The 14,798-nt window shown below is 36.9% G+C and overlaps 1 protein-coding gene across 3 annotated transcripts in view; it reads right to left on the reverse strand.

Annotated features, from left to right (window-relative positions):
* E(z) (histone-lysine N-methyltransferase E(z)) overlaps positions 1–14,454 on the reverse strand; it is a 104,573-nt gene extending 90,119 nt beyond the window's left edge. For 2 of the 3 annotated variants that reach the window (XM_071659262.1, XM_071659277.1), the window contains exons 1-6: positions 14,330–14,454; positions 13,912–14,073; positions 6,488–6,508; positions 5,138–5,346; positions 4,693–4,878; positions 2,518–2,679 (exon numbers count right to left, since the gene is read on the reverse strand). In XM_071659262.1, the coding sequence (XP_071515363.1) occupies positions 2,518–2,679; positions 4,693–4,878; positions 5,138–5,346; positions 6,488–6,508; positions 13,912–14,053 (720 nt within the window). In that variant the 5' untranslated portion in view covers positions 14,054–14,073; positions 14,330–14,454. The remainder of the gene's footprint in view (positions 1–2,517; positions 2,680–4,692; positions 4,879–5,137; positions 5,347–6,487; positions 6,509–13,911; positions 14,074–14,329) is intronic. The other variant, XM_071659270.1, reaches the window with a different exon arrangement.
* Positions 14,455–14,798: the final 344 nt, after the last annotated feature.

The following is a 14,798-nucleotide window of genomic DNA, read 5'->3' on the forward strand; positions in this document are numbered from 1 at the left end:
CAGTATATGAACATGAATAGAAAGCGATAAACTATGTGAATACATATATATGCAGCATGGGTTTGTGATGTCACTATGGTTGTTTCATCTGTTTATGGATGAGATTTTTAATCTGTTTATGGATCAGGCAAGAATATTAGGTAGACACAATAGGTACAAGTAGTTAGTAAGAGCCTCTGAAAACACTGTGCTAGAGTATCCCTCTGCCAATGGCCTATTTAGAGAAAGGCACTAAAAGCTAAAAAGTAGCACTGAAGGTCAGTATTTATGGAGACTTTCGTACTGTGGCCAACCCCTTGAGGGTGTTCCCAAAGAGAACAGGCATTATAGGTAATTACATTATTATTATCATACTTAATAGTTGTTTCCCACATCAGCAAGCTAGTGCCAGGAAACAGATAAAGAATGGCCCATCCACTCGTATGCATATATATATATACATAAACGTCCACACACACACATATACATATCAACATACATATCAACATATACACATATACATACACATACATATATACACATGTACATATTCATGCTTGCTTGCCTTCATCCATTCCCAGCACCACCCTGCCCCACAGGAAACAGCATCACTACCCCCTGCTTCAGCGAAGAAGTGCCAGAAAAAGACAAAAACAAAAAGGCCACACTCATTCACACTCAGTCTCTAGATTTCACGTGTAATGCACATACCAGAGTCCCTGGGGATAGGGGAGAAAGAATACTTCCCATGTATTCCCTACGTGTCATAGAGGGCAACTAAAAGGGGGGGGGAGCAGGGGCTGGTAATCCTCCCCTCCCTTTCTATTTTTTTTACTTTTCCAAAGAAAGGAACAGAGAAGGGGGCCAACTGAGGATATTCCCTCTAAGGCTCAGTCCTCTGTTCTTAACACTACCTCACTAATGTGGGAAATGGCAAATATGTATGTATGCATGAAATAAAAAGAGTGTGGCTGAGAGAGCAAAAGAGGGTGTGTTGAAATGGTGTGGACATATGGAGAGAATGAGTGAGGAAAGATTGACATAGGATATATGTGTCAGAGGTGAAGGGAACAAGAAGTGGGAAACCAAACTGGAGGTGGAAAGATGGAGTGAAAAAGATTATGAGCGATCGGGGCCTGAACATACAGGAAGGTGAAAGGCGTGCAAGGAATAGAGTGAATTGGAATAATGTCGTATACCAGGGTCGATGTACTGTCAATGAATTGAACCAGGGCATGTGAAGTGTCTGGGGTAAACCATGGAAAGGAGTGTGGGGCCTGGATGTGGAAAGGGAGCTGTGGTTTCAATGCATTACACATGACAGTTAGAGACTGAGTGTGAACGAATGTGGACTTTTTTGTCTCTTCCTGGCACTACCTCGATGGAGGAGAGGGGGGGGATGCTATTTCACGTGTGGTGGGGTGGCGACAGGAATGGATGAAGGCTGCAAGTATGGATATGTACATTTGTATATATGTATATGTCTGTGCATGTATCTATATGTATACATTGAAATGTATATGCATGTATATGTGCATGTATGAACATTTATGTATATGTGCGTGCGTATGTAGGTGGTTGGGCCATTCTTCGTCTGTTTCCTTGCGCTACCTTGCTGACATGGGAAACCGGTTAAGTATAAAAAGTATACAATAATAATAATAATAATAATAATATTAATAATAATAATAATAACAATAATAATATAAAAACTACGAGCACGTGCAGATATCTGTTATAGTTCTAACTTCAAACCCGAACTTAAAATTCATGAAATTGTTGACCTCACCTAATTTAGAAAACCAAAGTAAGGAATGATGCATAAAGGAATTTTTTTTTTTTTTTTTTTTTGCCGGTCTCCCGCGTTTGCGAGGTAGCGCAAGGAAACAGACGAAAGAAATGGCCCAACCCACCCCCATACACATGTATATACATACGTCCACACACGCAAATATACATACCTACACAGCTTTCCATGGTTTACCCCAGACGCTTCACATGCCCCGATTCAATCCACTGACAGCACGTCAACCCCGGTATACCACATCGCTCCAATTCACTCTATTCCTTGCCCTCCTTTCACCCTCCTGCATGCTCAGGCCCCGATCACACAAAATCTTTTTCACTCCATCTTTCCACCTCCAATTTGGTCTCCCTCTTCTCCTCGTTCCCTCCACCTCCGACACATATATCCTCTTGGTCAATCTTTCCTCACTCATTCTCTCCATGTGCCCAAACCATTTCAAAACACCCTCTTCTGCTCTCTCAACCACGCTCTTTTTATTTCCACACATCTCTCTTACCCTTACGTTACTTACTCGGAAAGTGCATATGCAAAATTTGTGGACATCTTATTCAAAATAAATATAGAAGAAACACGACAGATCAAAATCTTAAATGTTTCACCTACATTACAAAGAGGTAAGTGCATATGCAAAATTCAGATACAACTTATTCAAAATAAGAATTAATGACATATGTCTGATCACAATCCTAAGTGTTTCAACTATATTGCTTGCTTGAATTTCCCTAATTTACCTCTTTATTACGGGGATTATTTTCCTCTTCATCTTCTTGCTCTTCTTCATCCTCCTCTTCTTCCTCTTCTTCCTCCTCTTCATCATCTTTATCTTTTGTCTTCATCTCCTTCTTCACACTTCCCTTTCTCTCTGCTTTGTCCTTTATAGCCTCCTCCTTTTTCTGAAATAAAAATTCAAATATCATCAGCCTTGCGTCATCAGTATTGACTAGATAGACAACTATTTCCCTCCTTAATTACTTTAAATCTTTAATAATTCTAGTCATGTTTATCTACTTTAATCAAGTGGTCATTCCCTTTATTTAAGTCAGTACCCATGAAAAACATGCTCTGTACAATCAGTAAAATCTTAGAATCTATATCAAAATTTCATGGTTAGTCCAAGGGTTCACTTCCTCAAATGTTCTTAAATTGCAATTATCTAATACTTTATTTAACTTCACTCATCATCATTACAAACCATTTCTTTATCCATACTGCCTCTGCACCCTATACAGGTAGCATCAGGAACAAGCAATGTACTCATTTGCTCACATCTACTCTCACATATAATGTACTGAAACAAGCGCCTAGCATCTACATCTAAGTTTCTAACGACTACTCTGTGGTTTATCATAACAGCTGCATATGCCCTGGCTCAGCCACTAAAAGTACAATGCCCCTGTATATACACTGATCAATTCACTCCCTCTCATGCATGCATCTCACCCTCTTGAAGTTGAGGCCCAAACATTCCAAAGTCCCTTTCATTCCATCCTTCCATGTTTTTTTCAGTTCCCCTTTAAAATATGATTAAGTCAGTCCCAGGTGAACCCAGGATAGATTCAAATTTAATGAACATGGATACATAAACAAACAGTATCATTCACAGGGCAAGGTAATGTATGATAAGGACCGCATGCTAGCCCTGCCTTTTGGCAAAATCTCGATGAAGTACTCATACATACTCCCAGTGACTCCTACTTCATATCTTCTTAGTCGCTCTTTCTTCACTCATCTCCAAACATCCAAACTCCTTCAGCACAGCCAAAATGGCCCTCTCAATCAAACTGAACTTATTACCATTACTCTTTCAATGTCATTCCTCATTAAAGCACTAGCCTCATACCACATATCCACAGGCATTTCATTTCCAACATGCCTAACCCCTTCTCTTCTTTTGCATTGAAGACCCAAGACCCTCCTCCATACAACAATGTTGGGACTACTACATCTTCAAACATGTCCATCATTGCCATTTAAGACAAAGACAATTCCTTTCCCACATTCCTCAATCTACTCAAGACCTAAGGCTCCTTTTCCACCCTATGACTCTCTCAGCCCTATGGTTCCATCCACTGCCATGTCAATTTCCATATCCTTAAGCAATCTACTCCCTCCAGGTCCTCCCTCCCTACAAAACTCCACTCAAACCATTCCATGTCAGTCCCTTGCTGCACCTCACTACATGTACCTTACTTCTATTTACAAATATATAGTGCTCACAACTTTCCCTTTTTACTCACTCTCCCAAGCCCTGTCAGAAACTTCTGGAGTTTTTCCTATCTATTCTATCTATCTATTATTATCTCTGATGCAAGAATCTACAATCATCCCTGTCCTGACACTCCTCAATTCATCCATTCTGCAAAGTCTACCCTCATCTTCCCAAAAAATGAATCTCAAGCAGTAACACCATAGTAGCCACTCTATTGCAACAGACCTGCATTTTATATGCTTATAGAACTGTCAGTAGCATCATCTCCCAAAAATTTTTGTTGCCACAAAAAGCATATTTTCCTTTTATGTTCTTCGGAGCTCTGGCAATTTACCCTATTCAAAGTTAATATGGACATTTCAATTCGTTTACCTTTGTCAAGAGTAATACTGAAATATTCAAACATAGCTTGAGAACAAGCTGAATTTTCAAGACAGGTGAAGGTTCACTCTTTATATTTGTGAAAATCTACTGAAACGATATGGAAAAACAGACAAAAAGTAATATTTTGTGGAAGCTGTAAAGAGATAAGAATTAAAACATTAGCTGAATGGAACATGATACTGGGATATGAGCAGTCTAAATGTATCTAAAGTTATTAAATACAGAGTTCAGTAGGCCCTATTCCATACTAAATGATTATTCAGATGCACAATCATGCCTAACTCAATGTTAAGTAAAGAAATAATAAACAAACCTGATACTGTTGCACAAGTGTGTCCACCAGTTCAACAAATATTTCGTCATCGATGAAACCAGTTTCACGGTCACCATGAACCTTTCCATCGTAGTTGCGGATTAATTCCTCAATAAATTTTCCATCCTGATCGAGCACTTCATCGCCCATGTATGGTATATTGTGAAGAACTGTTTCATCTTCAACCTAAAATGAAGATAAAATGTGTCCTAAATGATAAACCCTATTCCAAGGTTATGAAAACTAAAATAAATCCCTAAGGTCACAATGCCTGCAAAGACAATTTCTTAGGAGTGCAAATTTTTTTTAAAGATTTCTCAATAGTTCATAAGTAATATGACAAGAGCCATTCCTCTTCTGACACTTACAATATCACACTGTTCTTACCATAATATGACAACAGTGCCATTTCTCTTTGACCCTTACAATATTACACTGTTCTTACCATAAAGTTCTGTTGCAAGGGGGCCCAAGTGTACATGGTGGGGATTGGGTTGACAGCATTTATTGTTTTGATGGGTACTGAAAGAGGTTCACTGCAGGAAGAAGTAACATGTGTGCGTCTCATTACAGCCTGATGTGGTGGGGCTTCCACAGAGCAAACCCACACTGGCCCCATCCCGATTACAGTCTGATCCTCTTGTTCCAATAAGTCTGACAAACAGTAAAATATAAATTTATATAGGAATAATTTATTTACACATCAAAAATATAAACACCATATCTTCCTTTAAAAAGATGAAATGCCCTTGTTACACAAATAGTAATCAAAGATATGGTTTTATAAAAATCATTGTACATGAATTGTTATGAGGCAAGACTAGAAAGGGAAATGATATAAAACGTTTCTTTTATAGTTATCTGTATCCACAAGTCTTTCTTTATTACTCTGATTCAAGTAGACTGATCCTTGTATCTAAACCTATGTGCAGTTGCTTAAGTCACAGTTCATGCTACCCCAATAGTTTTAAAAGAAATTGCTTTTGGATTTCAACTCAAATGATGCATGACCAGCTACCCCAATAGTTTTAAAAGAAATTGCTTTTGGATTTCAACTCAAATGATGCATGACCAGACTCAAAACAAATGATGAATTTCATCATACAGTCTAAGTCTAAGTTCATTTCTCTTCCACCCACACAATAAAAAAAAAAAACAAGAGACACTTGCACTGTCTGATGTCCCATCACAGGATAAATACTCAATAAAGTTTTGGAAAATTTTGCCATGAACTCATTAAACTGTAAATAATTTTCTTTGTCCAGTAAAAGTATCTGATTTTATCTGAACCTCCCACCTTTCACTACTCCTGGGTTATAGCACTTACAATAAAAAAATCAATATTTCTTAATATGCAATTTTGTGCAATTAAATGCCCCAAAGAGTATGAAGTTCATCACCTCCACAGGGGGGGTTCCTACGGTGCAAGTAAGAAGTTTCTATCTGGTATTGTTATCATGCTAACAAAAATATGTCCATACACACATATAGATGCTGGGGTGATGACATTTACATCCTGAATATATCATGTGCAGTGGGGGATACAAAAATAAAAGAAAAATAATCTGAGAATAAAATATCTCTTAGTCCCTCAGTGTAACAAATCAAATTGACACACTGCTCCAAATCACATGCCAGAGTTTAGAATCCAGTGGCTATGAACATTAGTGAACAATGGAACCTCTCTGATTTGCAATTACTCAGAAAGATGTGCTGATGAATTTTCTGAAATAAGTAGGTTATTTTCTGAAAAACTGAAATAAGTGCTAACAAGAAGACCAATTCTCATACTCACCAGTGATGAAAGCTGGGTCTTCTATAAATATGGACAGCAGTGGTTCAGCAGTGGTGGAAGAAGGCAGGTAAAATGATGCAATTTATACTATAAACTTTATATTTCTACATAGTACTTAAAATGTCATACACTACAGTATGATACACTGAACTACACAGTACAGGTGTTCAACTGTATATTACAATATATTTCATTTGTTCACATTCTAACCTTTATTTCTTTCACTTTAATATATACACCAGACACATTACATTTCTTCAACTGTAGATGAATAATTTTTTTCTTAGAATTCTGGCTTACTAATGATTATGAGGTATTTTCCTCTCAATTCTATTATTGTTTTACAGCATGCCTTTGACTGATTTGGACATTCCTTTAAGACTACCTCTGTTAAGTGGAATAGCAGGATACCAAATCTACCCTAAGCAAACCAGACATCCCTGCCCTTTTATCAGCCTGTTGATTTGGGCTGCAAAACCCATTTCAGCAAAACTTATTTCAACCAAAGACACATATATGTACATGATCCACCACCAAGTAAATGGGTAATCAGCTAAGGATAACAGACAGACAGACACAGATAGCATGAGGGGGAAGAGGGAAGAGAGAGGAATTTTTACAAGACAGAAAGCAGTCTAAAACTTCAACAGCAAAGTTGTCAAGAGAGATGATTAACAGATGTACCATCACCATTTGTGGACAATAAACTGATGTAAACCTACATCTTATCTTCATGCATGTGTCAGGGACATCAATTACCTGGCACAGTTACCAAATATTTTCCAAGGTGAGAAATAAAATTAATTTCTCATATTAGTACACATCATGATGTAGGGATTATAATGATGTATAAAATGTGTTAACTGCAGAAATTCTGGTGTACATAAATAATGCACTGTACTGTACAGTTAATATCACGAGTACCATTCTTTGGTGAGCACAAACAATATTCCTGTTGTTTCCTATTACTAAGACAACACACTGCTTAAAGGAATTCAGTTTCTTCAATAAACAATACAATGTAGTCTTGATCAACATGCCAACTTTGGACATTATATGCAGAACACAGATATCTAAATGTTGTTATTTAATCTGAATCTTCCTAAAACCTTCCAACAGCTAATCCTGATCATCTCGCATGAGAAAAAAAATCCTTAATCCTTCAGCAGACATTACTAACTTGCTGCAATCAGAGAACCCAAAAAATAACTAACAAACTACTAACAAAATTACAACAATAAAAAGTCCTATCTTGATTTTTCCTAAACATTTCACTAAAACAAATGAACAGCTCCACCTACAGAAGAATGATATGGCTGCAAGATGATGGATAGGTTGAATATAATGATCTAGCATGGGTGGTTATGGAGTAAAGCTGGTGATGGGGCAAGTGTGGTGAAAGAACAAGGACAGTAATGGAGTGAAGGTAGTGACACAGCAAATTATGCTAATGGGGATTTAGGTGATGAGGCAAAGGTTGTGATGGATGTAGAGGGTGGTGAAGGAGTGAGGAGGTGACAGCATCAATGTCCAAAAATTTCAATATAATCATTAACTCTGGTTCAAAGGAGAAATCTTGGGCACCTGTTGTGCCTTTTGAGTGAAGGTGGTGATGAAACAGAAATGTTGATAGTACCAATGTCTTAAAGTGTCACACAAGTGGTTGGAAAATCTGAAGTCAGAGCACAAAAAAAAAAATATTTCTTACAGACACACACGATATTGTAATAACATGACCTCAAAATGTTTAAGCTGCATAAAATTGTATGAGTACAAGAAAGAAAGATGCTTTCTCTTCAGGGCAATGTCACACAAACTTGAGAGAACCCCACAATTCCCAGGGATTATGAGCCTCTAACCCTTTGATTTCTTAGGAAGTAACTGCTCCTCATCCATCCCTTAATCACCACCCAGTAGAACTGGTCTGATCACTCAGACCCAGATTGACCCTCTTGCAATCTGATGGTACCTCTCTACTGGTGATGATGTCACCATTTCACTGTCTGCCAGGATCAGCACTGACTCACCACTCCATAATTCTCAGACACACAGACTACAATCCAATGGTGAAACCATTAATTCAGAAAAAGGTCTTCCAAAGAAACAGACAAGAAGGCAGGGTGGGAAGCAAAAACTTTTGGTTAGAGGACCTGAAAGTCCAATAAGCTTGAATGCATACAAACATGAAGGATGAGTAGAAAAAAAAGGCAAATATCAGTTACCTGATGTGCATCTTGTAGCTTCCCATATGTCCTAAAGGTGGTAGCCAAGTGCCACACAGTCATGTCTAGACTAAGGTATCATCAAATAAATATGTAAAGGAGTAATGCCTCTCTAGTTAATCCCCAGCAAGGAAAGGATTCTCAGAAAGGCCAAGGTTTATGCTCCCTTCCTAATAACATCAAACGTTATTGAGCTCTAGCACGCAGGCCTAGTTGGGCTGACAAAAAAAAATTTCATAATCCAGGAAGAATTGATCTATGCTGAGAACTCTACAGCTTACTGGATGAATGAATTGATGTTCCATTCAAAAGTCTCTCGTGATCTCAAAGTCTATGAGATTTTTCTTTCTTTTCTTTTAAACTATTCGCCATTTCCCGCGTTAGCGAGGTAGCGTTAAGAACAGAGGACTGGGCCTTTTTTGGAATATCCTCACCTGGCCCCCTCTGTTCCTTCTTTTGGAAAAAAAAAAAAAAAAAAACGAGAGGGGAGGAAGCATAATGAATGGTGCCCTCTAATCAATGTCATCCAAGACTAAATCATAACACAGGTATTTCTAAACTTACTTACCTGAATTTTTGCCAAAATCTAGGGTTCTGATTCCCCTAGACTTAAAACCGATGATTAACAAAAAATGAGTATGTTTTCATGCCTGGACATAGTTTTCAAGAGATGGTGAGAAGCAAAGTAACTACATAAATGCACAGTATGTAATACATAAATGCACAGTATGTAAAAGGTGTGGGATAATTGATCCCTCCCACTTGCTCCACTACAGAGAAGCAACCAGCCTCTTCAAAATGAAAGATTGGAGAGACTTCTTCAAACAGGACCACTGACTAAAAACCAAAACCTAATAACAGTGGCTCCTATATGGAACCTTGGTGGAGGATATAGTATTACAAGCTTCAGAAACCTCTGAGTAATGAGAATATTCTAGAAAAGATTGGAAGATCTTCCAGACTGACTGATACTGTCTCCGAGTAGATGGAGAAATATCACAGAATACATCATCTGTTAAATACTCCAAACTGCTATCTATGGAAATGTTTGAGGAAATTTATGAGTATATTCTAAAAAACATATCTTTGATAATGGACTCCTAAACCAAAGCTGAAATGGTATAGAGACCTCAATTCCAATTCAAGTCAACAGTCAGACAAGCAGTTGCCTCTACCCTTTGTTGAACATCAAAAGAAACATCAGTTGGCGACAAAACATATACCCTGGTGGCAAAAAGAAACATCTAAGGAGTAAACTCTAATAAGTGAATCCAACTGAATACATCTTTAACTTTTGACATTTCTCTCCATTGTCATAGCTACTATCTCGACGGGGCATCTGCCAATACAATTGCAAACTTCTTGTGGATAAGAAGCCAGGAGTAAATGGGTCATAATAGGATATTTCTACAAAAAATCTTGGCTGCAAGGGGAGGTAAAATAAGGTTTTCAAAGGTTATGTTGATTGTTACATGTACATCACCAACTTCTACATCAATTAGCCCTTTCACTATTCCATATGTCTCATATATGTCAGAGGTAACCAATGACATATCTGGAAAAAACATTGCACATCTCAGGCACTTATAGATCATTGGAGAGTGCATGGAAGTTCGACATGATGCCATTCATAGGCACTCATCATACAGTTAGTTTTAGAATACACAAACAATTTCTCTGGTGTTTGTACTGATATTTTCGAAGTGAAAATATTTGTTCATAAATTCATGTAAGTTTTCTCCAAGAAAATTTGGTAACAAACAAAAAATATACAAAGAAAATACATACAACATAAAAGATACATAAAATTTATGTATATGTAATGTGAACGATGCACTGAAAAACCATAAAGTGTGTAACTTGATTACTACAGGTGTAAACAGAAGGACATCATGTCATCATATACTTAATATACAGGGAGCATACATTCCACCACCCTAGGCCCTCCTCCTTTGTTCACTCGACACCCTCCTACACCAACAAAAAGGAAAAGTACACTATTCTTTTTGGCCTTTTCTTTGATAAAGTACATTGAAATATAGACATATTTTGTAAGGGAGAAAGAATCTCTTATTTTTATCACAATGTAGGAGAGAAAATTTCTGAGGAACTGCACAGTTAACCCTAAAAATGTTTCATATTCTGACAATGCTTTTGGGACTACTTTCATCATCACATGATAAAGCTTCCTTCCTTTGTATGAAATCCCAGCTGACGGCCGCTTCCACCAATCCACAATTTTCACAAGCAGCCTACCAGAACAGTCATTAAAAACTATCATGCATTTCAATCACCTACAGAACGTCAAAATGCACTCCGTCAGCTGGGCATGATGCTAGATGTACTGGCTCACCAATGAAGTTAAATGAATTAATGAAAGAAAAAAAATCTATGTGATCTAAGTGCTGATATCTTTGGGGACAAGAAAGTTATTTATCCACTTACTGATGTAAATAAACTTTTGTGAGTGTAAATCATGTTTAAAAAAAAAAAAAAGAAAAATATCTAAAAACTACATGTATGGTGAAAATCACACAAAGAAAGAGACGAGACTATAATGTGATTCAGAGTATAAAAAGTGAATTAAACCCACATTTCCATACCTCTCCTCCCTATTGATGATTGAGTACCATATGATAAAAAGCAATGATCCAAATCATGCTCTCCTGAACTCAATCATTTCTAAAGCGCAAGGAGTTCGTTAACATGCATTTCTTTCAAATCCATACTTTCTCAGTGTGATGCCCCAATAAGTTCACTTCACCACTATTTTTCTAAATTCAATATATCCATGAATAAAATAACTGATTAAAGTAAAGAATTACCATGAAAAAAGTCAATTACTATGGTGGAGCAAGGAAAGAGAAAAATATCCCAAAAAACTGAAAACTTTTTTTTTTCTTTTTCTTTTTTTTTACTCTAATGGCATGTAACTATTCCTAATATTACCAGACATAAAATCAGATCTAACACTTTTTATGATAATGGAAGCGCATAATGCCTTTTGATAACAGTAAGTTAGCAGAGGCATGTCTAAATACAGCAAAACTCCTGTTTAGGGATACATCAAAATCAACCTTTGAATATCAATGATTCTGCTCTACAAAAATCATGTACACTGAAGAGAATACAGTACAACATGACTAAAAGAGGGTAATGTGTAACAGAATCATTAATTCTCTGACAGTTGGAAGAGGCACGTCTAAATATAGCAAAATTACAGTTTAGGGGTACATCAAAATTAACCTTGGAATATCAATGATTTTGTTCTGCAATTAGTGTACAAAGTGGAAAATACCATAAAAAAGTACTAGATGAGGGTGATGTGCAACACTATCATTAATTCTCTAAGAGGTAATAAATGTCAAGAATGGGGCTCTTATAAAGGGTTAATTACCATTAAAGTAAGTAAAATGCTTCTACAAATGAAAAGGACCTAAAAAACTCATCTAACCTCTCCTACCAGCAGATATCTACTTTACACTTGCAAATATTATCGAAATGCAACTAATGACATTGTTTTAGATCCATCTGTTGAGGGTTTATGTGCTATTTGCATATGTGTTCATGAGTAAACACACATTCTAAGCCATTGCTAGGATAAAGTAAACAACATCAACATATGTTTTGAAAATAATACTGATAAGTATGGTAATTCTCAGCTGGTGGAGGAAGTTACATAAGGTTTTCTTTGTTTTTTATTTTCACTAACCTTCATAGCCCTCCCTACCATTACTTTAGAATGAAAAATAATCATCCACATCACACTCCACTGTTCTTAGTGTATTCCCCACAGAGTTCACCATCATTTCAAAATTATTCGAAGATACAACAAACTTAGCCTTGAAGGAATCTTTACAAATATAGTCTATACCCAACATGAAACACTAATCCCATCTGAGCTACCATGACCTACTACAACTAAAGCACACCAATTGTCACTAACAGTTCCGGATTGAAAGAGAAACATGCCAAGTGTCACTAAAATGAGGATGCAGGGGGAAATCACCATGCAGACAGGTACTACCCACAACATTACGGGGTAAAATTCTACCTTTAGGCAACATCGAAATAATAATGATTTGGAAGAAATGCATATCAATGACCTACTTATATCTAGCAGTAATTTAAACTGGTGCTGTGTGATGTGAAGACTTTTTTCCTATAACAATATATACATAGCAGTTGTTTGGAGGGCTTAAGAGTAACAATGGATCAAATGTTGTTTTACCATCTATTACATTTCTATTGTTTATTTTCTCTTGTGCAACCTCTGGGTTAAACCGAGGTAGATAGACTAGGGGGTATGGATGAAGCCTACAAGATCTAGGTTAATTGTTTTGATTGTTTCAAACCAACACTTTGCAATGACTTCAAAGTCTGAAACCAATATTTTGCACTCACCTCATGAATTCAGTGGTAAAAGCACTTCTGCATCCCCAATGGACTTTTTAAAATTAAAATTGACCATTTTCTTTGATTGGAATTGAAAATTATATAAACTTTGGTATTTTCAAAAACTCTTTAAGACTTACTCTATGGTAGATAGTAGATAAAGTGGAAAATGAGGAGAAAAAAAATTTCTGTGTAACATTATCTGACCTACTCATATATACTAGTCAGTAACATAACTACTGCATCATGAATAACTGATACTGGGTAGGTCTATGAAGATCAGAGAAAAAAATTGAAGTAAAAATCAAGTGATGCACCCGTAGGAGTGAGGAGAACCCATGAAAACTCACCTAACTTCACCTTGCAGCCAAGACATAATGAAAAATTACTACCTGCTTTGAAATTGTTGATGTGTATGAATATTTGGTGAGGCTTTCACAAATTCTGCTAATTTTCTATTTCTGTTTCACTAGCTTTTCAAGTTAATAATTCAAACATCCTCCATGAGCTTCAGAACCCTATTTCATCTCAGTCTTCCCCCTCCCACTTTACATTAGTCAAAAAATTAAAAAAAAAAATGCCTTACACCACACTATACTGGTATATATCACTTCTAAGGTGAGTAAAGAAATCCCGTGATATGTATTTCTTCCAAAGCCACAAATTCTTTCTATTTTTTGTTCCCAAGTAAAATTTTACCCATTACTGCCCATTTAATACTATCTGCCTCAGTCAACATACTAATCCCACACGTTACCTTACCATTCATCCTGCCTCAGTTATCATACTAGTGTCGCTCTAGCTTACCGTTTAGCTTGCTTCGGTTATCATTCCATGCTGCCTTGATCTCGTCTGCACGTTTGAACCTCTTTAATGATCTGAGCCGCGTGTACTCTGACTTGACCCTCTTCTTCCACTCTGCTGAAACCTTCCCACGGAAACCCATCATCTTCACCCTACAGACCACACCTGGAGACAACCTCGACCTCATTATACAAGACTTGCGACAGGTTTAATAATGATCCTAGATCAAGCAGTGTCAAAGCAAAACATGAGCTCCAGAATCAATGTCAATAACTTCCTCTTCAAAGCTGAATAAAATGATCGTATGGCACATTCATAAGAAACTTTGATACGTCTGCCTGCCAAAATATTACGACTAGTAAAGATTAGTTAATAGTGTAACTGGTCGTGATCATTGTCAAATCAAGGAAGCAGCACTTACCACTCAGCACCTAACCCGCGTCTTTACTGCCCGTCCCTAATGCCTTCGTACGTACATCGTAAGTTGTTGAGTCGAAAATTACACTTTAGAAATATTGTCTTCCTTGTTCCTTTGTTCTACAACTATTTTCAAGGTCCATGAATTATTCATTTTTCATGATACATAATCAAATAGCAGTGTTTTACAGCTCGGACACTATGCCATGAATTAAAAATGTAGGATGCTTAATGCATTTTCACCGTCTTCCAAGACCCACCCTTAACCTTATCCAAAGCAAAATCTATTTAACGTATCTGTTCACACATATTTCATCTGACTAACTATTTCTTCATTGATCATTTTACTTGGAGTAGTTAAAAGGATTTTCCTTCATTTTGCTTTGCTTCCTTTATATTTCTATATATCTTGTGTTACCCCGCCATCAAATGAAAGTCATCTCACAAGTTTTAGATATATGAGTGTAGTTGTA

The sequence above is a fragment of the Panulirus ornatus genome, chromosome 5 (genome assembly GCF_036320965.1).
Source record: "Panulirus ornatus isolate Po-2019 chromosome 5, ASM3632096v1, whole genome shotgun sequence".
Taxonomy (NCBI): domain Eukaryota; kingdom Metazoa; phylum Arthropoda; class Malacostraca; order Decapoda; family Palinuridae; genus Panulirus; species Panulirus ornatus.